At 36.5% G+C, this 26054-nt stretch overlaps 1 protein-coding gene across 7 annotated transcripts in view; it reads right to left on the reverse strand.

The window, feature by feature from the left end:
- LOC112459520 (zwei Ig domain protein zig-8-like) overlaps positions 1-26054 on the reverse strand; it is a 110065-nt gene that overhangs the window by 79076 nt on the left and 4935 nt on the right. For all 7 annotated transcript variants that reach the window (XM_025023654.1, XM_025023658.1, XM_025023659.1 and 4 more), the window contains one exon: positions 23354-23973. In XM_025023654.1, coding sequence (XP_024879422.1) covers positions 23354-23492 — 139 coding nt within the window. In that variant the 5' untranslated portion in view covers positions 23493-23973. The remainder of the gene's footprint in view (positions 1-23353; positions 23974-26054) is intronic.

Below are 26054 nucleotides of genomic sequence, written 5' to 3' on the forward strand. Positions count from 1 at the left end.
TTATTATTATTATTATTATTATTATTATTATTATTATTATTATTATTATTATTATTATTATTAATATTATTATTAACATCTTTTATTTCAGTCACGCGTAAATTCTTTATCTTTTGATATCTAGCGAAATTCCCATGTCGTGTAAAAACAATCACGCTTTCAATTCAATATTTTCAATACTAAAATTGAGATATCTTTTTCTACTTAATTAATATGATCCTTATTAGTTAATAGTCTAAAAATCATGGAAAAGTTATTACTTTTATTCTAACATTTATGACTTTCCAGCTTTTTGATCTTTCCGTTTGCTGACTGAACACGTGTTGCATAAGTCTTCGAAGTTCTCGAATAAACATCATTCAAATGGGGCTGCCGGGCTATACGGATCGTTCTCTGCTTAGTATACCTTCGGAACAGTTAGTATATTCTCCATCATCATCAATCATCATCAGACCGAACGACGATACTCATTGGCGGTTGACAGGGATTGATCCGAAAGGAAAGTTCGTAATAGAAACTGGCTGGCTGCGAGTGCATTAATACAAAGAAGAAAACCGAATTGATGTAAACCGAGGGATGATTTAATTTCTGTTTTTTTTTTTGTTTTTTTATTTTTTTTTTTAGAGGTTTAACTTTCGCATTTAGCCCTTCTGTCGTTTGCGGTCTAACTTATTTTCACCGTTTTGTTCAAAACCGATCACTACCATTGTGACAAAATTTTTTAACGTCGTATATCCTAATTGCAATATTTCTATAAATTTGTCAAACGCTGCACAAAATTTAGAAATAAAGAATTATTTTTTTGCACGCAACGGTCCGCGAAATAAAAGAGCCTCGCTTTAAAGTGAGCCAAACTTGGCGAATATAAATTCTTCATTTTAATATTTTCAATCCACCACTATACATATATTGCGCAACCATTGTCCACTTCGTGCCGCTGCAATGTCCCAATTGAGAATAAAAAAAACTACGTTCTGCCGTGACCCCAAAAAGACAAACGTCTGCCAATCATCGCGTATCCCCCTTTTGACTCTCGCGCGCGTGCAATCTGATAAATTTAATTGGATGAACCTGCGTGCGGCGCGAGGGTAAATCCACGGTGAACACGCGGGGTGGATTGCGAGTAGGGGTTTGAAATGCGGACGGCTATCGAATTATCAAACAAATCTGCCCAGAACAACCCCGCTGACATCGTAACTCGTTGAGCTTGACCGTTTCACATAAACAACGCCCTTCCCCAAAAGGTTGCGGTATCCTCTTTCAAATCTCAACGCACACACATGACAATACGCTCTCAACACTCTTGCGAATAATTTTCACCCGCGCGCTATCACCTGACATATTCGAAACTTCCACTTTACATTGAAGAGAACTACAATGTGCATAAAATACAGCATGAAATAAATTGCAAGTTTGCTCGACATTTCATGCGTAGTGTTTAATATTTAATTTACGAAATTGAAAATTGAGTGATAATTGTTATATATTTTATTATGTTCTATATATCACACGGATTGTTGTTCCAAACATAAGATAGGTATACGCACGAATATATCATTAAATAGTACGAGAGCATACCCCAATGAGATTTATAAGTCGAAAGTTAATATTGATGCAGTTTATATGAACATCTTCGCCTGGTTTGCTCGAGAATCGAGAGTAAATATTAGTTTGGTTCCATCACTACTTCTCCCTCCCATTCCTCTTCTAGGGCGATAACGCCCGTATACATACCCACTCTACTGGCGTTATACAAATGACCAACACTCTACCCCTTTATGCCTCCGCCGCAGTAAAGCCCTGCCACAGATTCAGATAACTCCAGATTAATTGACAAAAAGCCACCGTCGCAAATAAGGATGATGTACATTACACGAAAATCGTCTCGCGTCGTCATTATCGCGATCTCTACCACTTCCGATGGTTCTTCCGGTACGGAGAAATCGGAAAGAGGAATATTAAAATTAACTTTCAACTTTTTATCGTTTTAATCGTTTAGAAAACATATTTACATTACAATTAGATACAAATACATATTAACGTTACACCATAAAAACTAAATAATAATGTACACGTATTATTCTTTTTTTTTTAACGTAAAGTATATAATCCGAAATCTCTTTCCTTTCTTTGCATGTGTCATATGCAATATTAAATAAGGGAACTCCAGAGCAAACGCATGAATCGTATCAACACACTCGTGGAACAATTTCCACTCTAGTTTTCCTCAGGCAAATACGTTAGAGTATTTTCACGTCTGATTACAACCGTCCGTTTCCACTCGTCGTGCGAGCTATCACAGGCGCCACCTCTGCAAATGTCCTCGCAACCCCTGTACTACTTCTGCCCGCTTTTTTATCCCGAGGGCTTTTTTTCGCGCTTACACAGATTTCGTAATATTATAAACTCCATGCGACGTAAATGTGCCGTAAACTATAAAGATTGTAGCTTTCCTCCATCATCATTGTTGTGCCCGGGATATTTTTCTTAGTGAAATGTCAGAGGGCATGTGCCTTTTCTTAAAAGATCGCGCGAGAACTAAATCGCCCGCGTGTATACGATCTGAGTTTTTATCACCACTAAAAACGTCCGGTCACGCCAGACGAATTATATCACACCCGATAGCCATAAATTCTAACGGGGCGCATCGTCGCGTTAATAATTAAACGCGTTCCGCGCTTTTTATGCGAGCCGCCGTATTTATGAATTTTATTCCGGTTGCACTGTATTGTAACTTAACGATTGCAATGGCATCTCAGTGCATCTCAAACAAGCGCAGATAAGGCTGGATACATTCGCGAGAACGTACTGTGTCATATTGAGCGAACATTTTTACGCTGCTTAGTAGACGAAAGCACATGATATGCAGTATTGAAATTCTCTTCGTATTTACGGTCAATATTAATTTCCTCTAGAACTGACAGTTAATTCTTTTGCGTTATGATATAAAGCTCGTTCTGCCGCATATGCAAGATATATTTACTCAAACGGACAATAATATTTAATAAATCTCCAAGATTCTCAAGTGTTTATAATGTGTATAAAACAAATATAACATAATATAAATATAAATATTTATAAAATATAAATTAATTCACCTGTCGCGCCCGCGTTTGTAAAATTTAAATTACCGTTTTATCTCAAGCTATTATTTTAGCGAATAAATACACGCAAATATATGTACGCTTGTCACTGAGGAAATTAATATAATTTCTTATTGCTCCTGTATTTCATCCGAAGGGCGATAAATTAAGATAAGAAATTGCTGTCTCTCGCGGGACAATACATTTTCGTAAACTCTCGTGTGAAGTCACAATTACTATAGAAGACTAACATAACGTTCCACAAATTGCCACGCGCTAAATCTTCCTGGACTACTTCCTTCCACAGATCCCACTTTCCTTACGAAGTTCCTAATTCGCGTGTTCGAGCGACCGACATTTTTATTTCTTGGAAGCATTATCTCGGTTTTCCTCCAGCATATTTCTTCTCGCGCGCGCTTCTTTTCTCGCGCGCTCGGTTTCTTAACGCGAATGACGTGCAGCATTCTGAGATCTGCACGCGCGAGCAAAAACAAATTTCGATTCGACTAACGGGTAAAGGATAGGCAACCCTCCCTCTCCGCCACAGAATTCGCATCCGGAATACACATGCACTCAAAAATCAGTTTTGTTTTAGATATAAAAAGATTATCTCTAAATTAACAAATAGTTTTGTAAAGCTTTTTATACATATATATTCAAAGTGCTTACGGAGAACATATTTGGACAACCTTTCAATGCAATAAGTAAACAATTATATCCAAATTTCTATCGATGCAGATTAACTTTTTAAATCTTGGTTTATCTTACTTTTTATCTTTTTCTAGTTTTTGAGAATTAGAGAATGAATTGAAATGTAGTAACCGTTATAAAAAAACTTGTTTTATCTTTATTAACATGATTATATCTAAACACGATTAATATATAAATTGAACAAATACGCGTGATGGAAGAAAACGTGGATGTAATATAAAAAAAAATGGCTTTAATGATGGTTATTTACGTAGAGTATTAATGTTTGCAAATTAATCAAATAAATACTCGATCTAGGTGAATAACAATTAATATGCTCGATTTGTGTTTCATTTTATTAAATTATATCAGTTTGCGTGCATTGCTTCTGTTGTCTTACGGACGCAACAACGAGCGCAACAACGAGCAGTAGTATTTCACGTCCGTCCGTATCGTAATGCACACATGCAGACGAACGCAAGTGCAAGTAGTAAGCGCGGGACGACCTCCATGTTTCATTCAAAATGCACTTAGATAAACACGTACGCAAACGGCGCACTCGACGGAGAACAAATCTCTCCGCCGTTATATAGGCGGGAAAAAAAAGGCGGAGGATGAGGACACCGGGAAACAAGAGAGAACTGCGTAACTCTGAAATTATCCAGTGACACGTTGACACAGTGGCGTACTGCCACAGAATCCTTCCGCGCACCAACACGCAACCCCGCTCGAAGATGCGCCTACGACGTGGCGACTGGCAGCGTGACCGCAGTTTACGAGCGCTGCGGCGAAAATATACGATCCTCCCGACGGTCTAGTGCGACCGTAAACTTTCGTCCTCCCATTGTTTCGAGCGGGAAAGGCAGAAAAGGCCGGGGTTCAAGGGGTGCGCAGCGCGATACGACGCGCGAGATTAACGACGAGATTATTTCATAGTTTCGCGGGCAGGTCCGTTGCTGAAATGACGCCTATTTTGCGAGTTCGACGACGATGTTCGGATTCGATGGAATTTACGACACGGCGTGGCGTGCGAACGGGAAATCCGGCGGAGAATGGGACTTGCGGCTGAGGGATGACAGCCGAGAAGGAAAAAGAGAAGAGAATTAATTCTATTTCTGTCCGTTGCCTATGAGATAAAAGAATTGAGAAGAACAAATATAACCGAAAAATTGTAAAGACTGTATTATTGATAACGTTCGATATAAAGCTGAGGATCAAAATAAAAGTATTAATTTTGTTGCAATTCTGTCATCTGGACTATGTAGAACACAGCTATGTAAAATAATATATAATTAATGTGAAATTTTTCTCTCATATGCTTTTCTTATATAAATCTAATAATAAGTATAATTAGAACTATATATTAAAATTAGCAGAAGTAATTGGTCTAGCATCATTACGGCAGTAGCTTCATTAATAAAATTAACAGGACAATTATTTTTATTAAATCAGACAGTTGATAAATAGTTGTCACATAAAAGATTTATCGACTAAACATTAATTGGAAATTTTAATTCTTGTAGCAATTTTATCGAAATTATTCATGCAAGAAATTATATGCGCAGAAACACTTAAGGTATGCTTAAATATATTTGAAAATAATTAATGACCTACTTCTATGATATATTAAGAAGGAACATCAAAAGATGTTGCATGAACTGCATTTGCATACCTGTATATACGTGGTACATTCAGTATACAGACACACGTATTTAGACACTTCAAACAAGCGTGGAGGTAATGGATGCACTCCGCGTAGTACTCGCTATCAGGTACCATTTCAGCACAAGTGCTATAACGATGCTTAAAGCGGAAGTATGCTCGACGTTCAGCACGATATAAACTAAAGCGTGATTTTTAATTAAGGAATGACAATGAGCCTCGAATCTATTAACAAATGCATTGTTCCGCAGTTCATACATATCTTTAAAAAATCGTTAGATATATCGCTAAAGTTATTACATGCACACTTTTTTTATATGTAATGAAGTTTTTATACGTTATCATTTATTATTAATTTATTTTTGTATACTTTACTTAAGAGATCTTAAATAATAAATAGTTTTGCAAAATTGGAATAATCAGTTAAGCAAAACTAATTGATTTATGGATTATCACCTACAATATTAAAATTAAAATTATTATTATTATTATTTCACCTAATTAATACTATTTCTTTCTTTATTATTCTTTTCGCGCAAACAGCTTAAAATAATCTGTTGAAGTGAGACCAACCAGATTGTCGTTGCACGCGAAAATTTAATTCCGACCAATAAGAAAGAGGCGATATTTTCATATAAAAGTTTCGCGACGTTTTCGCAATAACCTTGGTCGGATTTTTCGAAATCTTCGAGTGCTCAAGAGACGCGCCTGTCTAAGCCCATCCCGTTGCAGGAGCCGTCGACGGCTCAAGACTGTTTCCAATTTGACGTCGCGGGCGAATATAATTTTTCTCGCCTCGCTCGGTACGCCAGTAACTTCGGGAAACCGTTTACGAGCTTAAGCCGCCCCAGTTAGAGATAGAGTTCTTTCGCGCAGGCGGCAACTTCCGGCCGTCGTCGACTTTGCCTGAATTTTTGCTACGCGCTACGACGAAGAAAATTTATCCTATGAAAACTTCAAGCTCAAACAAATAAATGGTATAAAAATTTATCTTATTTCAAGTAGACTTTTTAACAGACTCTTGCATTTTAAAGATAAGTTACAAAGTTGATAATTTACAGCGAATTGCGATATCCCGATATCTTCGCAAAACAGAAATGTCAACTCATCGAGAAATGCATTATTAAAGATTAATAAAATGCTGAACAGACATTCTCTAAATAAATGCGACGCATATAACACGAAAGGATTGCTATACAACGCTAGAATTTGATTGAGAATACTTTCGTGGCGGCGACATCGTTTGGCGCTGGAAGAAGCTTCCCATCGTTTTTCGTTATAGGTGCTATCAAACGATTTTGAAGGAAGAAACATGAAAAATATCTACAAATTGGATGGCGGGATTGTACAACGTTTGCCATTGCCAAATTTTCGTGTGTAATAAGCATGCCACGTGCTTCAAATATATGCGTTCTATCTGTTTCCTCTCGCTATCGCAACTATCTGACACACGGTCTTGCAAACATTCTCCACTTTCAAACAACTTCTTTGTAAAGAATTTTGTAGAATTTAAAAATTCCATTTAGCACTATACAAAGTTATTTTAATTTGAAAATAAAATTAAAAACTACAAGTTAGATTTTATTTTATTGTTAAACGACATAACAAATTTTATTTTGAAAATTATAATTTTAATAATTAACATTTTTACCACGCTATAGGTACACACACTCTAATATTTCTTGTATCTTATTTATTTCGGTATTTATTTTTCATTATATTTGAAAGTATTGGATTTATTATGCACTCACGTTTTTTATGTGCTAAAACAGCTAAAACATCAAAGTTTACGAATACGGTAGTGACAGATACGATTTTACAATGGCGTCACGGAACAGAACTTCCTCTCGAATTAGTATCTGTAAATGGATTCGACGCTGTCAGCCTCATATGAGATATAATGCCGCAAAAAAAGTCACGACATAAAATATTCCGAAAATTATAGACGACTACGCGAAGGACGCGTATATAAAAGATATCCCTTTAAAAAAGATACTTTATGTATGTGTCAAGATCAGAATGCGTGAATTCACTTTTTTCCATGGGAAATGAATTGGCTCCCTGAAAAATGTAGTATACAAAATTTTCTGCCCTTCCATATACGATTAAGGAAAGATATTATTGGATTTTGTATTAATCTACATAATAAGTAATGTTTAAAAATAGTTAAAATTGATTCTTCCTCAGATTTTTCACGGAGCAATTAATCGACGTCTCAAAAAGTTACTAACTTAAATTATTACTTGAAAACTACCGAAATACACTTGTTTAATATCGTGAATATTTTATCATCAAAAGTTCGCAACTTATTAAGCAATGGCGAGTAAATAACGAATTAATAATCCTATAACACACCATAATCTGACTAGTAAAAGAGATATTCGAGAGAACTAAGGATAAGGAATCTGCCAATTAACTGAAGAAAACGACAGAAGGAAGACTGAAGCCTCGAATTAACCTGCCAAGAACAATCTTGTAAGTCGTGCAAACGTGAAGTAATGTGGCGAAACTGGCAAATTTCGTCGGACGCGAGAGAAACTTCGTTTCATCAAGCGGAAACACAGAGGTTGCCTGAATTATGCGGTGTTTATAATCCGTAACACGGAGCTGGCGCAATGAGAGATATCGCGCGGGTGTACCGCGGATACGCGTGCAAACACATGCCAGACACGTGGTATTCTACGGTAAGCATGACGATTTCCAGGAAATATTCCATCTGCTTGATCTACCGAGATGAACGACTTTGTGCTAGCTCTCAAGGACCGCTTAAGCGGTTGTTTAAAGTTCCCAGAAAACCGATTTTTTTTTTGTTGTATTACATCCACGTTTCCTTCCATCACGCGTATTTGCTACATTTATGTATCAACCGTGTTTAGATACAATCATGTTAATAAAGATAAAAGAAGCTTTTTTTATGACGGATACACTTCAAGAAGTGACACATGACGGTTTAGGTTTAGATAAATGGACTCTAAAAAAAACGGTGGAATGGGAAGCTCTTATTCACCGCGTCGCCCGCCAAAATTTAACGACCTGAAATAGATAAGAAAAAGGTATACAGGGCGAGTGGAAAGAAGATAAGATTGACGGAGCGTCGCTTCAAAGTCATAATGCGAGAGATCGTGGATGACTCTAGGCAAATAAACGAGAAAATAGAAACTGCAAAAGAGAATATTCGACCTGCTAATAAAACTGAAGCCGATCACCCAAGTTGGGTGACCGAACTTGCCAGGCCCGACGTGTGCCGGGCGAAGAAACGGAAGTGGTAAAAGAAGGAACGAGTGCTCCTACGCGGAGGTGGAAAAACAAGAAGGGAAAAAAAGCGAAGAGAAATCCTTCGGAGAAATTCCACTGTGCGGTTTGCTCTTTCCTGGCTATAGGGAGAGACTCGTGCTGACATTTACGCGCGTGTGTAGGCACATGACATATGTCGCATGCGAAGCATATGCGTTTGCTTTATACGATTGAAATGAAAGAGCGTCTTTGTAAAACTCGTGCGACAATACTCCTCAATCTGTTAATCGCAAAAATTAAAAGAATATATGTACAGTTAATTTTAATAATATTGATTTAATAGAACATCTTAAAAACGGCAACTTCAATTTGTAAGTAAAAACGCAAATAAACTAGACAATCGAACCACAAATATAAAAAATTCATGACGCAAACAACTTTATTTCTTGACATAAAAATCGAATTATTTATAACACCTTTAAAATGCTTTTAACAGTTTGTTCCTAAGAAGAGATGTGTTGTTCTTTTACACATACAAAAATTTGAAATGAGAACAATTTATAATAAACTGTCATTTCACCCGCATAGAAGCGAGCCATAAAAATATGTTTATACGTTTATAGTTAACAACTTCTCCCTGTACTTCCCTCAGATATGTAGATTGCTGTGGCGATCGTGGCGCAGAGAGTTATGCGCTGCTCTAATGAGCCAAAGATCCGAGTTCAAATCCGACAAAAATATATCGGTTTTTATTCGATCGCCACCTCTCGCCCTCTCGGAAAGTGATAGCAATCCACCGAGAGTACCTCTATATTGCCGTTGTCGGATCCTTTAGCGGAGATATATGTGTAAAATAAATAAAAAATATTAAAATGAAATGTATTGTCCAGCGGACTCTGCCGAGAGCAGAAAATTCGCCTGCAAAAACACTCCGCAGTAAATCTCTGAATTACATCGCGCGCGGATAAAATCAAGCGTGTTACCTTGTACACAAGCCAGCTAGGGTCTGTGAATGAGCGTTTCGCGCATGGTCGCCGGAAAGTTACGATAACGTTTGCTTGGGCATTAAAAACGAAGTAGGAAAGAACACGGCGACGCGCGACGTAAGCGGGAAGAGAAAAAGAAAACGAGATAAAGGTGGGGAAAAAGGACGACGTGCGGAAGTAGGGAGAGTGCGATGAGAAAAGTGAAGCGGGTCTCGCGGAGGAAACTTGAAAAATGCGGCGAAGGCAAAGGATCTCTTTCAGCTTGGTACGTCCGACGTACGTGCCACGCTCGCCCTTTCTAAAGGGAAGAAATCACTCGTGCGCGCACAACCGCGGTCCAAATTGCTATTAATCAGATTGGGTAACGCGATATCGCGATGGCTGTCGCGGCAGGTTAAAACGAGCTAAAAGGTTTCCCTTTATTGGGAGTAAAGTTAAATCGGAAAAATCGCTTGATTGCGCCGGAAACGCGCGTTCCGTACGTTGCGCGTCGATTGGAAAATTTTCGACGATTGTTTATAAATTCCAGCTTGCCACGTTTTCATTTCTCGTATAAATAACGTTACATCGATCGATTAAAGAATTTTGCGGTGCTTTGTGATATTTTTTTTCCGAATCGCAAAAACAACATATTTTTCCGAATTATTTTTGAAAATAATTCTATAATATATATAAACCCGGAAAAGAACTGTTTTTTTTTTATCTTTTATCAAAACGTTATGATTACTCTTTTAAACTTAGTTTGAGTCGTAATAGAATCTAACTTCTTCCCATCTCGCGAATGCAGAACGCCAAAATGCTTTTCCTGACAATGAATTCGAGGGAACTCTTCCCCCCGACGCCGCTTTTTGACGCATCAATTTTCGAAGTTACGCGTGGATCGAACTTCTGCGGAAATACGCCGGAATTTCGGATTGTACGAAGCGACGCGACGGATAATGGCCGAAGAAAGTATTACACCTCGCCCAGTCGTCGTTCTTCGAACCTCAATTTTCTCTTATCCGCGGTTTCGGCAGTTTATTGAAAAAGCTGAGTGCGAGTGCGACGCCGAAGTTGGCAATCCGCTCGGCAGCGTCTAACCGACAAATCGGACGCTGAATCTCATCTCTGCTCCGTTCTCCGTTTCATAGAAAATATTGAAGTACCTGTCTCGTGTCATTTCTAATATTAAATAAAAGCATAAATGACATAATTTATCATATTTATAACAATTGCAGTATAAAAGAGTTTTACTTTATATAATAGTATTATTATATAAACTGAACAAATATTTCCTTTCTTTTTAATTTAACTTTCTATTTGTTTACATATAATATGGTAAATATTATTTGTGGGAGTCAATAACAACTTAATTGTTGTTTACGTTATATTATTTGAACAAAATATACTGTAAACTATATATAAGCTTTAAAAGCATAGATAAATGGATACGTGTATTTAGTAATAATTAAAATATGATCTATTTATGTTTTGTGTGTGTACGTTATTACTGAAAATTATTTAGAGTACTTAATTACAAACAACAAATAAATGAGTTATCATAATAAACAATATCCATTTACACGTAATATGAGAAATAATCAAATAACATTTATCTATACACGGAGAGAATTTTTTCTTAAAATTTACCCTGAAATCATGGTAGTTGTGGGACAACATGTACCACCAAAAATTTTATACGAGCTATTCTGATTAATATCTACCATAATAAAAAATATTAATATTTATTACATTAAAATATAAAATATGTTTGATTAATTTTACTGAAATATTAATATATCTAGGAAATTTTAATAATTTTTCAAAATTTACCAATCTGCTTGGTAATTTTTATCACGTTGTTTGTAAATAGTTATTTGTGTAACACGTGCGGGTTCCACACTCTATTTTATATTACAAAGTGCGTGGAAAGTGGCCCATTGCGCACGCGCCATTACACGGTGAAAATTTTATAGTAAATATTACTACCTATGGTGTCGCACTATGGTCCGTAGTTGGTGCGACAGCATAGTAAAATTTAATATAAAATTTTCTCCGTGTAGGTTTACTCACACAATGGGGGGGAGGGGAGGGGGGCAAAGCCCCCCCCCCACTCATACATGTACTTTGATATATTTCACGGTTCTCATTTTCTTAACGATATCTTAAAAAATACAAGCGGCCCCCAAATTTTATCAACAGTTTTGGATTCGAGGAGCAAAAATACATAGAGTTTACCTCTTTTCAATTGATTTCTAGTTGAGGCCCTAGTTGTAGACATTTACTAAATTTTGAATTTTTGACGCCAATTTCTCCGTTCCTATTTGTTTCCGTACAAAATCCTTTATGGTATGAACGTGTCCTCTAATCAACAACTCCTGCAAGTTTCATCAAATTCGGAGGTAGGATCTATTCGGAAGTCTTACTGAAAAATGTATTAAAATGCAAGAGATGGAATGGAATTACAGAACTAAACAGACGACGAATAAAAGTTTATGGTATACAAGAGAATGGCTTTTCAGAAATAGGATGATAAATAAATATTCCGACGAACATCACGACAGAACAGTAAATGTCGATCGTCGTTACGCAGCAGGGGAGTACGACCTGAAAAAATATACTCGCGATATATCAACGTGGAGATATCGCGGCGTGCGGCTTACGATGCAGAAAGCACATAATACGTCAAATTAGTCGTAAAGCAAGACGTGTCGGTGAGGTTTATTCGCGAGCCTTTGTAGGATTAGTATGCGAAGTCCAGAAAGCGAAAGTCGCGGGAAACGGAAAAAGACCTTCGCGCAACGTTCATGTTCGGCGCGTTAGCAAAAGCTCCATAACAAATTCACATGCAGAATGAATTATACCGAACTTTGTGCATACACAGCCGGGTTATATTCAAGCTTTCGCCTTTTGCTTTGACAAGCAAAAAGATATGCACTAAGAGAAAAATCCAGGTTTAAATCGTTTGAAAATTAACAAATAAATATAATCCGATAACTTTCAATCGGAATTACAAAAAGCCTATCAAACAAAAGGCCAAAATAATATCCGATCTATATTCAATTATCAATGATATCTGGATATTATTAATTTTTATAATTCCGATTGAAAGTTATCGGATTACCCGTTTGTTAATTTTCGAACAACTTTATTTTTCTCAGTGTGTTTATACGTTCAAACATCTACATCTTTGAACATCTTTAAAGCATGTAAATAAATATAATATTAAAATTAACAAGTAATATGGAAAAGTAGGCTTTGACAGTCAAGCGCGGTTAGTTGTGCGTGAATTAACATTATGTAACATTGAATTAATAATTTAATACAAATTACAAATTGCGCGCCCGAGACTCGCTCGCGTGTTGAACGCCCGACTCCTCGCATTTGCATCCGCATTCGCACTCCGGAACTCGTTCGTATACGGCTTGACGACATTCGCGTTAACGACTCAGCTCCGAATTTTTGTAGTATCTGTTTATAAGCGCCTCGTCATCACGAAAAACGCTTTGCAACTTCTTCTCGAAGACAGCTCGAATCTAAGGGAGGGGGGCTAACACTTGGAATTTGTATTAAGTTTTATTAATTAAATGTTACATTAACGTTAATTCACGCACAATTAACTGCGTTTGGCTCTCAAAGACCACTTTTCTTGTTACTCGTTAATATCAAAAAGCATTTATTTGTTTGAGATTATTCTTTTCGTTAAATTGATTGTCAATTCGTCTTGGATTATTTTCATCTTCAACGATTTGCCGCGAACACGAAAAATGTATGAAAATTCATCGTTTTTTAATTAAAATTCGGAAAGGTTTGGTAAGATTGTCGAAGATTCCGTTTTCTTGTCGAGCGTTTCTATAATAAATGCATATATAATTACGCGTTATATAATTAGACGTAAATAATGGCGCGAGGGATCTCAGCAAATACTTGTGTCGGAAAACTAGTCTACGCCCCCCCCCCTCCGCGCCTGGAATGTCTCTTACCGGGTCATTTTTCACGTTTGTACGAATGCCACGGCAACGCGAATGCATAAAACGACGACAAGAAGTGCGCCGTGGTAACGTACACGTCCGACTCCACCCCCGCCCGGGCCGATGGAAGAAGAAACCGTGGCAAATGCTTTCCGGAAATCCATTGGCCCGTCAGCGCGCGCGTATCGGGACTGAAATTGTCGAAGAAACGAAAATAAAGACGGAACAAGCGCGGTCGGGGGCGAAGGCGAAGGCATAGATGGATCGATGGAGGGATTTATTGCCGCGCGGACTTTCTTAAGACCCTAAGAAACGTAGGGTAAGTTGAAACAGGCCAGCGTTAATCACGATTGCTATTCCGAACGAAGCCGCTGAATGACGAGCTGCGATTAAGCGATTTCAGATATTTTATTCTTGTCCAATCATAAGTCACGATTTTTAAGTTGTTATTTTTTTAATATTATTTTTATAAATATTAAAAATATTAAAATAAACATTGCTTTGTATGTTAAATTAAAAAATGCTACTATATAGTCTGTTGAATATTTTTTAAATATTTTAAATATTTTAAGTATTTGCATTTATTTTGATATTAAGTGTCTATATTTATTGCATGGCGAGCAACATTTTCTGCAGTTTTATGAATAATTGGGTCGGGGGTTTAATCATTCCCAAAATTCCAACAACGATACGCAGTTCGATGATACACGTGCTGGAAACTGTGCATATTCCACGAACAATGCTCGGAAAATTATGGCACAATGTCAACGTGGACCACATCGTATACGCTCGGTAACCCGGAATTCATATGCGTAGCAATAGAAAGCCATATCGTATTCCATATAACATGGTTTTGACATTAAATGGCGGAATTTTATTACGACGCTCTACAATTAGCAATCGATCCGAATAACGCATTAAAAGAAGAAAATTTTAAAACTTTTTTGAAAGGCAAATATACAATTTTTTTTAAACATAGAGCTAACTATCACTTAAAATATCGAATATAAGAGTTTATGAAGCAGAATTCTTGGATTCATTATTTTTCTTTTTTATTAGAGAAATATTATTTAATAATCTTATTTAAATATTATTGAAATATAATTAATTAAATATAATTAAATAAATATAAAATATTATTTAAATTGAAATATTAATTTTATATAAAAGATAAGGCAATTAAAAAATAGCAGATTATCAAATACGTCCTTTTTTTTTTTAGAAACAATAAAGAGCTGTAGAAGACGATTTTCCTAATTCTATATTAACGAGCCCTGGGAAGCCAATACGGGACGCCTCAATCCATCTTTGTTGTTCGCAACATAATTGTGCTTGTGTGTGTAACTAAAGCCTTCTCTGACTAAGTGTCCCTAAAATGCCCATCACACGTCCTTGCCATACAGAATACGCGAGTCTCATCATCTACGTCAATCGAATTCGAGTCACGAACATAGACACCGATTTAACGTGCCGTAATTAATCTATAAATAGCACAGAGAGCGACGATGTCGCAAGAGCGGAAAGAGGATTCGTGCGACGAGCCTGGGAAAGGGCTTGCCGAGCCCTCGATAGCAAGCACTAGACTAGACCGACGCAGGGTTTGTAACCCGTTAACTCGACTGTGCGCCACCGTGATTTAGAGGCACCTCGCGCGAACGTGTCGCGCGCGGATGCGGATCTGCTGCGACAAACGAATGTTTTCCTGTTTATGTCGGTGAAATCGTATTCCCAATGAATCGACTGCGGGACTCCGCTCTTTTTCAGAGTCTGTCACTTTTTCCACCGCTCTATAGTTGTCTGGTGTACGATTCGTTCTAGTTTCATCGACGCTAGCGCTTTGACCGGCTTTCGAAGTACGATTAACACCGTATCTCGCGTTCCTTTAAATATGTGTTATTTTCAAAGAAAAGATACATTCCAGTGATGTCTTTTAATATAGAGGATCATATAACGAAATCATGTTTTATTCTTATTATTCAACAGAAGTGCTTCGAGAGTTTTAATTAAAAATATTAGGAAGATATACTTTCAAAAAAGCGCAGATATAATATTATTAGAAAATGCGAGGGAACATGAATGAGTTAAAATATATGAATTGTATATTGCAATTCCATACGCTTATTTAAATTATTGGTATCTGTACCGGCAGCGATAACAAGTACAAATAGATAATTCAAAATGTATGATACGCTTGTGCTTCACCGTATTTTTAATTTAAAACAAATATTTATGCTTCTATCTTCTGTTAATAGAATTCTCTTCATATTGCCCATTCTATTTGTGTAGACTATTGCGCTTTGCTTATAGACGTTCACGTGTACGAATCAAATTCAACGAGAATTCTAAAGTGATGTGATATGATCAAATATACTCTAACGAAATATGTAATTAAATTTACATCTTGAAACTTGACTAGGTGAGTCACTCAATTAAAACAAGCATTAAAAGCCACATTGGAATACGTCACCGTTTTCAAATCGGTGCAAGCGCATAGATCTACATCAGGGAACACCTGCAGCCTGTCACGAGTGCATAAAAAGCTCTCGCAGGCGGAAGTCAAAGAGCCTAGAGGACGGGCGAAGAGGAGTCCGCGCGGAAACGAAAATTTAATATGAAGGCGTCTCGTCCAAGTGATTTTAATATCGCGCAGGCAGACGAGCGAACTCTCTCTCTCTCTCTCTCTCTCTCTCTCTCTCTCTCTCTCTCTCTCTCTCTCTCTCTCTCTCTCTCTCTCTCTGTCTCTATCTCTCTCTCTCTGTCTCTATCTCTCTCATACTTCCTCATCCCGATAGTCAGCATACACGTGTGCCTGCACATGTGTGTAGATACGTTAGCTCGTCTGTCCGGCTTTGTTAATAAAGTCAGTGGCATTAGAGAGTCACCAATTTGTCCTGCCGCACACACATCCACGTGCGCGCGCGTACGCGCGTGGTTACACAAACAGACACAGGCGCGAGAACTGAATCGGCCTGCTGGAGTATCCTGGAATGTACCCGAAAGATTTGCTCCGCGAGATTGGCCCGAGATAAAATAACATGAGGCGAGAGAGTGCAACAATGTTGCTTTACCCTGTTTAATTTAACGTGTAAATCTGCGGAAATAATATTGCGGCCGGCGGAGCGCGCGGCGCGCCCGTTCATCTCATTGTTATCGGAAGGTATTACGGTGTAATGCGTGAAATTCCGTTTTGTAGACGGAATTTGGTAGAACGACGAATGTTTTCACGTCATTATAAATCGCTTATGCAGTTATAATCGTTTGCGAAAAAAAATAGAAAGTTCCTCCAGCAGGGAAATACGAAATGATCGTCTTGCAAAAAGTGCTGTTAAGTTTATTCCCAATTATACCCCCAATAACACGTTTATTGCCCATTGCCCTCCAAATGAAGCGACAAGATTTCCGGCGTCAACGGAGACACCTTCGTAAGACATCACGCGCGCGACAGACATCGTTCGCCAGCTAGATGCGTGAGATGTCAGGGTCCGGGCGAATTTTCGGATGCAATTCGAAACGCTCCACGGTGACTTCTAATTAGCGTGGCTCGCCCGTCTGGCAGAATGCGACAACCGAATTTCGGCCGGGCGCGTTGTCGGCGCCGGACGTGAGCCGGACGAAGAAGGAGGCTAAACCGCAATCCGCCCAGGAGTGGCGGTGAATCATTCTATGAGCATAAATTAGCGCCCCATCGCAACGCCGGTTAATTAATTAAGGTAAATTGTCCTAAGCGTAAGTAACTGCCGGCGCTTGGTCTACTCCTCACTCGTTCCCTCCTCCCGGACGACGGACCCTACCGTGTGATCCCCTTTATGGGTAACCGCGAGATGCGTTTCCGGCAACGGGAGGAGACAGAGAGCGTAGGCAGTTTTGTTTTCGGTTGTCTAGACGTGGCTTGACTGCGTTTCGCGACGCTTGCCAACCTGACTGCTCGATAGCCGAGTCCAGCGCTGCCGGGAACCAGCGGTCACCAAACTTTCTCAGATCACCCGTCCTTTTTGAGATCATATATCTCGCGGGACCGCAAATTTGAGGAAAGCACGGAATCGAGTCTTCTCTCCATTTTGTGATGATAATATGACTTTATGCTCCGAATATTGACTCGCGATAATTGACTTCTGTCATTATTGACAGTGCATTAGCTGCCGGAAGCAAGTAATACAATAAATGAATAAAATAATAGCGCGCAATCAATAGCATACCAAAGATAACAAAGAAGAGTCAATATTCTTATTTAAATTAATGTTGTATTCAACAATCTGCAAATTTGCTTTTCCCGGGAGCAAGAACAAATCGAGTTGCAGCGCGCTCTATTGATAGATATGTGGTTCGTTTCCGCCAGACGAGTACAACGGAGCACAGTTTGTTTTCGGTTCTCCCTTTCGGCGATACGTAGTCGGTATTGTCTCGGGGAAAATCGAGCAGTAAAATCGAATTTTCTGCCACGCGTTACGGTAAATGTAAAACAGCTTCCTCCTTTCGAAGCTTCTTGTTCTATTATCCTTAACAACTCTATATTCGTCGTTTATTTAGTAAACTATTTACCTACAAATTATCTAGAGCTTTCAGTTCCATAATTAGAAAAATGCATCAATAAATCGGTATCCGAATCCTACATATGAAAAGTACGAAAGTATGAAAAAAGCACATTATTTTATAGAAAAATAAAAATGCATCTAAATCTTCAATCATTTCGAATCACCGTCCAGCGTGTAATAACTGCAAGAAAGATAAAAGAGTTTAGAGTATTAATTGTTTAGATTTAATTGGCAAATGTCAATTAAACATTATCTCGGGTTCGTGTTCTCTTCGCCGCGTGAGAATCAACACGGGACTCAAATGTTTAGACCGCTAAAACCAGATGTTTAGTTTGCAGGGAACTTCAAATGTGGCACTCGGTTCAAGAAACCAATTAATGCGCCGCTCGTGTTCCCCCCTGGAGGTAAGTAAACTTTGCCCGAAAGTACTTGACCAAGACCAAGACTATCTTCCTTGTTTCAGCACAATACCACGCGTCTGAGGATTTAAACATTTGTAAGAATTCTGTCTAACTTCAACTAAAATTTGTATTACATTAACAATGCAGGAAAGAAAAAAAAGAGTACAATGTCTTATGATGGCAAAGCTTGACGCTACTCTTATTTTAGCGTCTGTAATTATTATAAGCTATTATAAACTATTTCAAACAACATAATTTAAAGAAACTCGCATATAATACAATTTGAGAACTAATTTATTCAAGTTTTAATATATAAATGCATAAATCACGTATACGTATTAAAGAGGATCAAACTGAATGCCACATAAAAGCACAGATTATTATCTGCGTTTCCTTTGATATAATTTTATACAGTCGCGTACATTTAGAAACGTCGGAATTTCGCGAATGCGTGGGCGCATGTGTACACATGCTTTCATAATGGCACGTGGTCGTCATAAAGCCAGTGCTCTATGTAAAAAAAATGTTGGCGTCACATTTTACAATATTGTACTTGCTAGCATGTTATTTTAAATGCAAAAATAATATCACGTCACTTGAAAAAAGTTTTTCGGAAAAAAATTGCAACCTCCTGTCAAATCGTTATAATTAAAAATTAAATTTAAAAAAATATTAAATTTTTTTACAATGTAAGTTTCTGTATGATATAGAAAGAGAAAGAGAGAAAGGGAGAAGCAATGTTTTATAAAATTTTAAATTAATTATAAACATACTTGCATATACAATAATTCTCGAAATTGATCAAATATACTACACAATAATTATCCACATATTTATAAATATAAAAAATTAGATTATTAAATACTGTTCCGTAGCCTAATCTGAATTTAGTTTAAGATAAATTTGATTAATTTTGTTTAATCGAAACGTTTTAAAATGGAAATATTGTTACTTGAATTCTAATTGACAAAAAATGCTTCAATCTGAAATATACTTTTACAATTGTATGTTATAACAATAAATTTTAATTTAATTATGTAAATAATTAATTAACTAAATACTCTCGATTCTAAAATTCAATTAATTTACCGAAATTATTAAAATATTAAAATTAATGAGTAACAAAAAGAAGTGGGCTTTGAGAATCAAAGGTTAGTTGTGCGTTAACGCTATATAACATTTAATGTAATAATTTAATACAAATTATAAATCGTCGATTTAGCTCTACTTTAAACCATCTTTAGCGACGAGATGATAAACAAATTAAATTATCTTAAATTCGAGTACTGAAAACATGTATTAAAAAACATCATTTTTTACAAGAGTTCCCGATAGTTCTATTCCAGTTTTACACAGATATACAATTTCAGATCAATATTTCATGAATTAACAATTTTTAAACAATTTTTTATATCCGCGCTCAGCAAAACATTTAGTAAAAATATGTGCCGTGCTGATGTTTTTTCGCAGTTTTAAAGGTAGTACTCGATAGAATTCTATAATAGTTAATTTTTAAAACTTGTTTAAAAAATAGTTACTCACCGGAACTCTTTTTAGAACTACTTCTAAAGCACAGAACTCTTGTAGAACTGTCGAAAACAACAAGTTAAAATTGCGAAAAGTCATCAGCACGACATATTTTCAATAAATGTCGTGCTGAGTGCGGATATAAAAACTATTAATTGGTGGAATATTGATCTAAAATTGTAATAATTGTATACATATATGTATGTGTCGAACTCGATTAAAACTATCGAAATTAACTTTTGTCAAAAATAATAATGTTCAATGCGTTTTGATACGTTAAAGGGAAGGATGTCATGCTAGAGTCGCGAAGTTAGTACATCTTTTCAATTTCGATTTTTTAATATAAGGAATGCGGAACTCTTTTTAACGTTCTTCAGGAACTGTAGACCTATTAAAAGTGCTATTTAAAACTTTTAGTATTTTTTTTAAATTCGTAGAATGTCGTGCCAACTTTACAGACCCCGATCTATATTTTGTATTAAATTATTAATTAAATGTTATAGCATTAACTCACGCACAATTAATTGCATTTGACTCTCAAAGGCCACTTTTCCTTGTCACACATATTTTAATTATTATATATGCAAAAAATTTAATTTTTTCTTTGAATAATTTAAAATTAAAATAAATTATGTTATTTAAAATTTATTAGATGTATTACTTGGGAAATACAATTTGGATTTTTCTTAGAATTTTTCAATAGAAATTAGAAACGCGATTATATACGGATCCACGATTACCACATTTTACTTTTAAAAGCAAGCACGCGGAATTTATTTTCCTCTTTTCATTCAAGTGAAATGTCAAATCCATGACGAAACGAGGAAACACAATGGCACAGATTTGAGGGAAAATAGAATGAGAGGTATATCTAGGAAGGAACACACGGAGTCGAGACACGAAGTGCCAGCGAGCGTTACTTGCGAATTTAATTCTAGCTTTACAAATCCTGAGCATGCTGTAGACAATTACGAGATAATTGTTAATACGACTTGCAATTTGCACTACGGCCGGTGCCGCGCCTCGTTTAAACTCTCGTGTGCTTAATTAGTTCCTATTTTGTCTGTGAAGCGTTACGAGTTGCATATCTCGACGCATAGAGCTGCGCTTCGCGTTCGAGTGCGTCTGAGGACGTCCTTTAATACTACCCTCGCTACTTTTACAAGGGTCGTTTTTCTCAATTTATATTTCTAGTCATGCTCTTCTAACATCAAAACAGCGTGTGTAAAGCTTGTGCCTCTTTCATAATTTGTAACAAACTTTAAAACGATCGGGGGAAAGTTTCAAGTTTAAAAATTAAATTTGCTAATAAATGTTTTACCATAAACGAGGGAGCAAAAGAATTTAATCGTACACGTTACATATTTTACATATAAAATTATTTATAACTCTCTCCAACTTTATTAATACAGTTAAAACTTAACTGTGTAATTAAAAAAAGATAGGTATAGGTACAACAATTAACATTTTTATATGAATTTGAGATATACAGTAATTGAGAGAGAAAGAGAGAGAGAGAGAGAGAGAGAGAGAGAGTTATTTTAGAAAAAGAATTTTAATATCTAATGATACATTTTAGCTTTATTATGATACCACAGTAGCCGAATTAGAGTTTCTATACTAGTATAACTTGCTCCGGTCTCTGTGATGTCTATTTTTAATAGGGACCAACGCTCGAATTGTCTCAGGAGCTCTAAATGTATCTTCGCGGTAGTTAACCTCTCATATACAACGTATGCCATAGATTTTGTCGCTAAATTGTTCGAAAATATTATTCTCTCGTAATTAAATAACCTAAATTTGATATATGTATAAAAATACTGACATGTTATTAAAGTTCATATATATATATATATATATATATATATATATATATACTGCACCAACACAGTCGTTTCAATGAAGTTGAAACAGTTCTAACAGTTACAATGTCAACAGCGAAACTAATCTACAATATATAGAAACAAATATCCTGACTGACTGACTCATCAACGCCCAGCCTAAAATAGAAGCATGAAATTCGAGGAATATATTCCATCAATAACGTAAGCACCCTGCACTAAAAAGAGATTTTTAAAAATTCTATTCCTAAGGAGGTGAAGAAGGGTAAAATATGCAATGTGTTACCCTAAGCAAAGCACGAGTATCTAGTTTGTAATAAAATAATAACTCATTTATATTTTATATTAAGAAATAAACTAGCTTGGTAAAATATCATCAATTATTGCCCGTGTTATTAGGTAATAACTAAATTGTTGTTAAGCAGAATATTGAAAATAATGTATGTGTTTTTTGTAAATGTAAAGTTTGACATGATGCTGTGAATTCTTCGCGCAACACAAAGTGTTATTGCTTATTTCGTTCCATCGCAGCGACTTTCTCATTATAAAGTTGAAGTACGGCAGACATCGCGAACGACATTAAACTAATCTTTAAAAGATGGAGACGACAGCGCCCTAGGCGGACGGGAAAGATTTGTGGGAAAAGTTTTGCAAAATTGAGACCACGCGAGGCTTGATGAGCGCCATGATTTATGCTCTTCATTTCTCAGGTGAGACCGCGAGACCCTATATTAAAGAACGACTGTAGAAAAGTTTCACTCTCCCGCGTTCTGCATCCGCGCGCAGAAATCATATTGTCGTTACGCCTGACGTTGTTGACGACGGTACGTAATAGCGCGATTTGTGAGTTACCCACTAACGAGAAGCGATCGATTTTTTTTGCGACAGGTCAAATAAGAATATTTTGCATAACATTTATCAAATTTTCTACCAAAGATTTAGTTAGTAACTAATATCTTTAACAAGAAAACAAAATTTACATTATTTAGTTGTAATTTTTATTTTAATTGTAAAGAAAATAAAAAAATTAATTTTATCTGTAAAAGAATGATATAAAACGTATGTAAATTATTAAATATATGCATATATAATTAAACATATTTGTTAAGAATCAACATATGATATGTTGTCTATTAAAAATCAATCTTACAATGAATGTAGATTTATAAGACTCAAACAGACAAATTTTTGTATACCATATAAGCGATCGATAGCTTTATATTCGCAATTATAAACTTATCATAATTCACCTATTATTTTTTACGAAATATATCTATTCCATAATGAGAGAACTAACTATATTTCTTAAATAGTCCATAACTGTACGCATTACGCTATTTCTTGGAAGAAAGGAACATTCCGTAAACCACTTAAAGATCTGTGTCATAAAGATCGGACAGAAAGCTGCGACATATACATATATATGAAGAAGATCGTCGATACTCACCGGTGAAAATAGCGCCGGGCAGCAATGCACAGATGCTCAAGTACACCAGCAATACTCCGCGAGCTTGACGCACCTTTTGGCAACAGTCCAGCTTTTTCCCGCTCGGTAGGCCACCACCGATTCTTCTTGGCCCCCTCATCGTGCCGCATAGTTTTCGTTCCGACCACGTAAACCACGCGCGTTACACTCGGATTAGAGCGAGAGAAGTTTAATAATGCCTCACGTGCCTTCCTTCCTTCCTTCCTTCCTGCTTCCTTCCTTCCTTCCTTCCTTCCACTTTCGGTTCTCGTACACGTGACGCGAGATTTCGTAACGATCTTAACGCGCGTGCCGCGGATGCGAACTACATTCATTAATAGGACGCGATTGCATCGGGCGCGGCGAGTTGCATTGTGTGCGCGCGGCCGACTTGCGAACGACAGTTGCGTTGAAACGACCTCTCTTTTTCACAATACGGGGTTATTTTATCGCAGCATTTTTATTTTGTGTTATATATATACGGGGAAATTTCACTCGTAAACGAATCCGATGAAATTTCGGTGATTGAAGTTATATCACCGAAAAACTAGTTTCCACTCCACACACGAAAGTCGTTTCTTCCTTGTGGCAACATTCTGTATCTAGATATTGGATACGCAGTCAGAATAGGCAATTAGAAGTAATTATAAAAATAAGCATAATTGATTGTATCAAACATTTGCTCTGTTCAACGATAAATTTATATGTAAGCAGTCACTTTGTTTACGTATTTTTATATAATTATCTTACCAATTGTGTCTTTTTTCACTTATTCCATATGGTAGTTATATTATAATTAAGCCTTATTGTTCCTTTATGTAGAAATGCTTCAATATTCTGCTTGGTAATTCTTATATTTTCAATAAAGTTCTTGAAAAAATAGATATCCTTTCTAATACCTATAGTAATTTACAATTGCGCGTGCTTGTCTTTAGTTTCACTCGCAGTTAAGAGGAACCGTCAGATTTCAACATAAAAAAGCTGCAGTTTTTTAAACCGCAAGTTAACATAATTATATTCAAAACGTTAAGTTTTGAAAAAGTTAACTTTCTTCAAATTCATTCTTTGACCGCATAATAAATATTACTAGTCTAAAATTATTAATATTAGAAATATTTTTATTTATAACATAAGAAATCAACGTTCTTCATAAACGTTGATTTTACTATAACAACTCGACAAATTAATGGATAATAAACTTTGTGTAGCACATTCAAAGTATAATGCGAATTGAGATAGAACTGGGGAACGCAGGCGTTATCATCGCGGAAGATTGAAACTCGTCGGTGCGGCGCGACGATGCGGAGAGACGACAAGATGCGTGGAATGTGGCACAAGTTGCCGTACACTTTTCGCCGCGATAACTAATTAACGAACTTCCGTCTCGCTATAGTACCTGGAACCGCATCATTAATGCTAAATTTAACGCGCTGTCACTCAGCCAGCGTAGTAAGACCTGGCAGCATGATAAATGGGATCCGTTTATGCGATTTCAGCATGCCCCTGGCGTTTGATACTAAGATTCGGATACGATGTATTATACTGCGCGCCCATGCGAATGCATTACGTTTGTCATAAATTTTGGCAGTTAATTTTCGCGATTATTCGCGTTCCGCGCAATAAAATGGATCAGCATCGGAGTTAAATGGCGGTGAAACGACCATCTTAATTTCTGCGTGCACTGTACCATCATTACGAATGGATGTAGCGGTAATTTACAGTGCACGGCGGAGTAATCTTTCAGTTATTCTGTTTACAATTACAAGGATAATCAAAGACGACAAAGAGATCCGTGGAATTTCTAAGAAACCTGTGTGTGTTAAACTCATTCTTCAAGGAAGTTGCATGCATCTGTGGATAAAACCTAGAAATATTTGAAAACTAAAAATTCCATCCGCGTTTCAAGCCACGAGTACACGAAACCTACTGTTTTAAGTAAATGACTGAATTAATTTATGATGACTAAAAATTATTTGAAGGAGAGAAAGAAAATGAGAGCAATGTTTGTTTCATCAAAAAGTGTCTCACGCACGGTTCTTTATAATAGGGAGACTACGAGGACATTTTCAATTTGTGACAAGAGTTGGCTAAGTTTAACTTAAATTAGATAGAATGGATGAATCAGCCCGATGATGGCGGTTTCTGTTTCTAGTAAAGATCATAAATTTATTTTTACTGCACGATATTTATAACGCGACTTTGTCGTACATATACCGAAATAAGTGACTTTTACTTATTTTTTATAATTCCGTAATTTTTTCTCTCTTTTTTTCGTAAGTAATATATATAATCTTTTATATAAATAATTAATTTATTTATCAATATAATGAGATTATAATACTACGTTCAAAAAATCCAATTGCTCGATTGGAGTCTAAGCGCTTAAATATAGTCTAGACAAACACATGCAATATGCGCTTGAATATTTGTCCATTCAGAACAATTTTAATTTTGTGAACAATAATACAAGTCTTTCATAATCGATAATGTCAAACATAAATTAAAATTAAGCAATCCTTTAATTCGATCAATAATTCCAATCTGATAATGCTATGAGCATTAAAATTTTGTTCAGTTTTAATTAAAATGTTTAGCTATTTCGATATGGTCCCGGACGAATCAGTGCGTTTCCCGGGGCCCCCTCTCCAACGTGAAAAACGCGCCGCGAAGGACACCTGCGGGT

Source organism: Temnothorax curvispinosus, unplaced genomic scaffold (assembly GCF_003070985.1).
Source record: "Temnothorax curvispinosus isolate PA1 unplaced genomic scaffold, ASM307098v1 QBEX01009885.1, whole genome shotgun sequence".
Taxonomy (NCBI): domain Eukaryota; kingdom Metazoa; phylum Arthropoda; class Insecta; order Hymenoptera; family Formicidae; genus Temnothorax; species Temnothorax curvispinosus.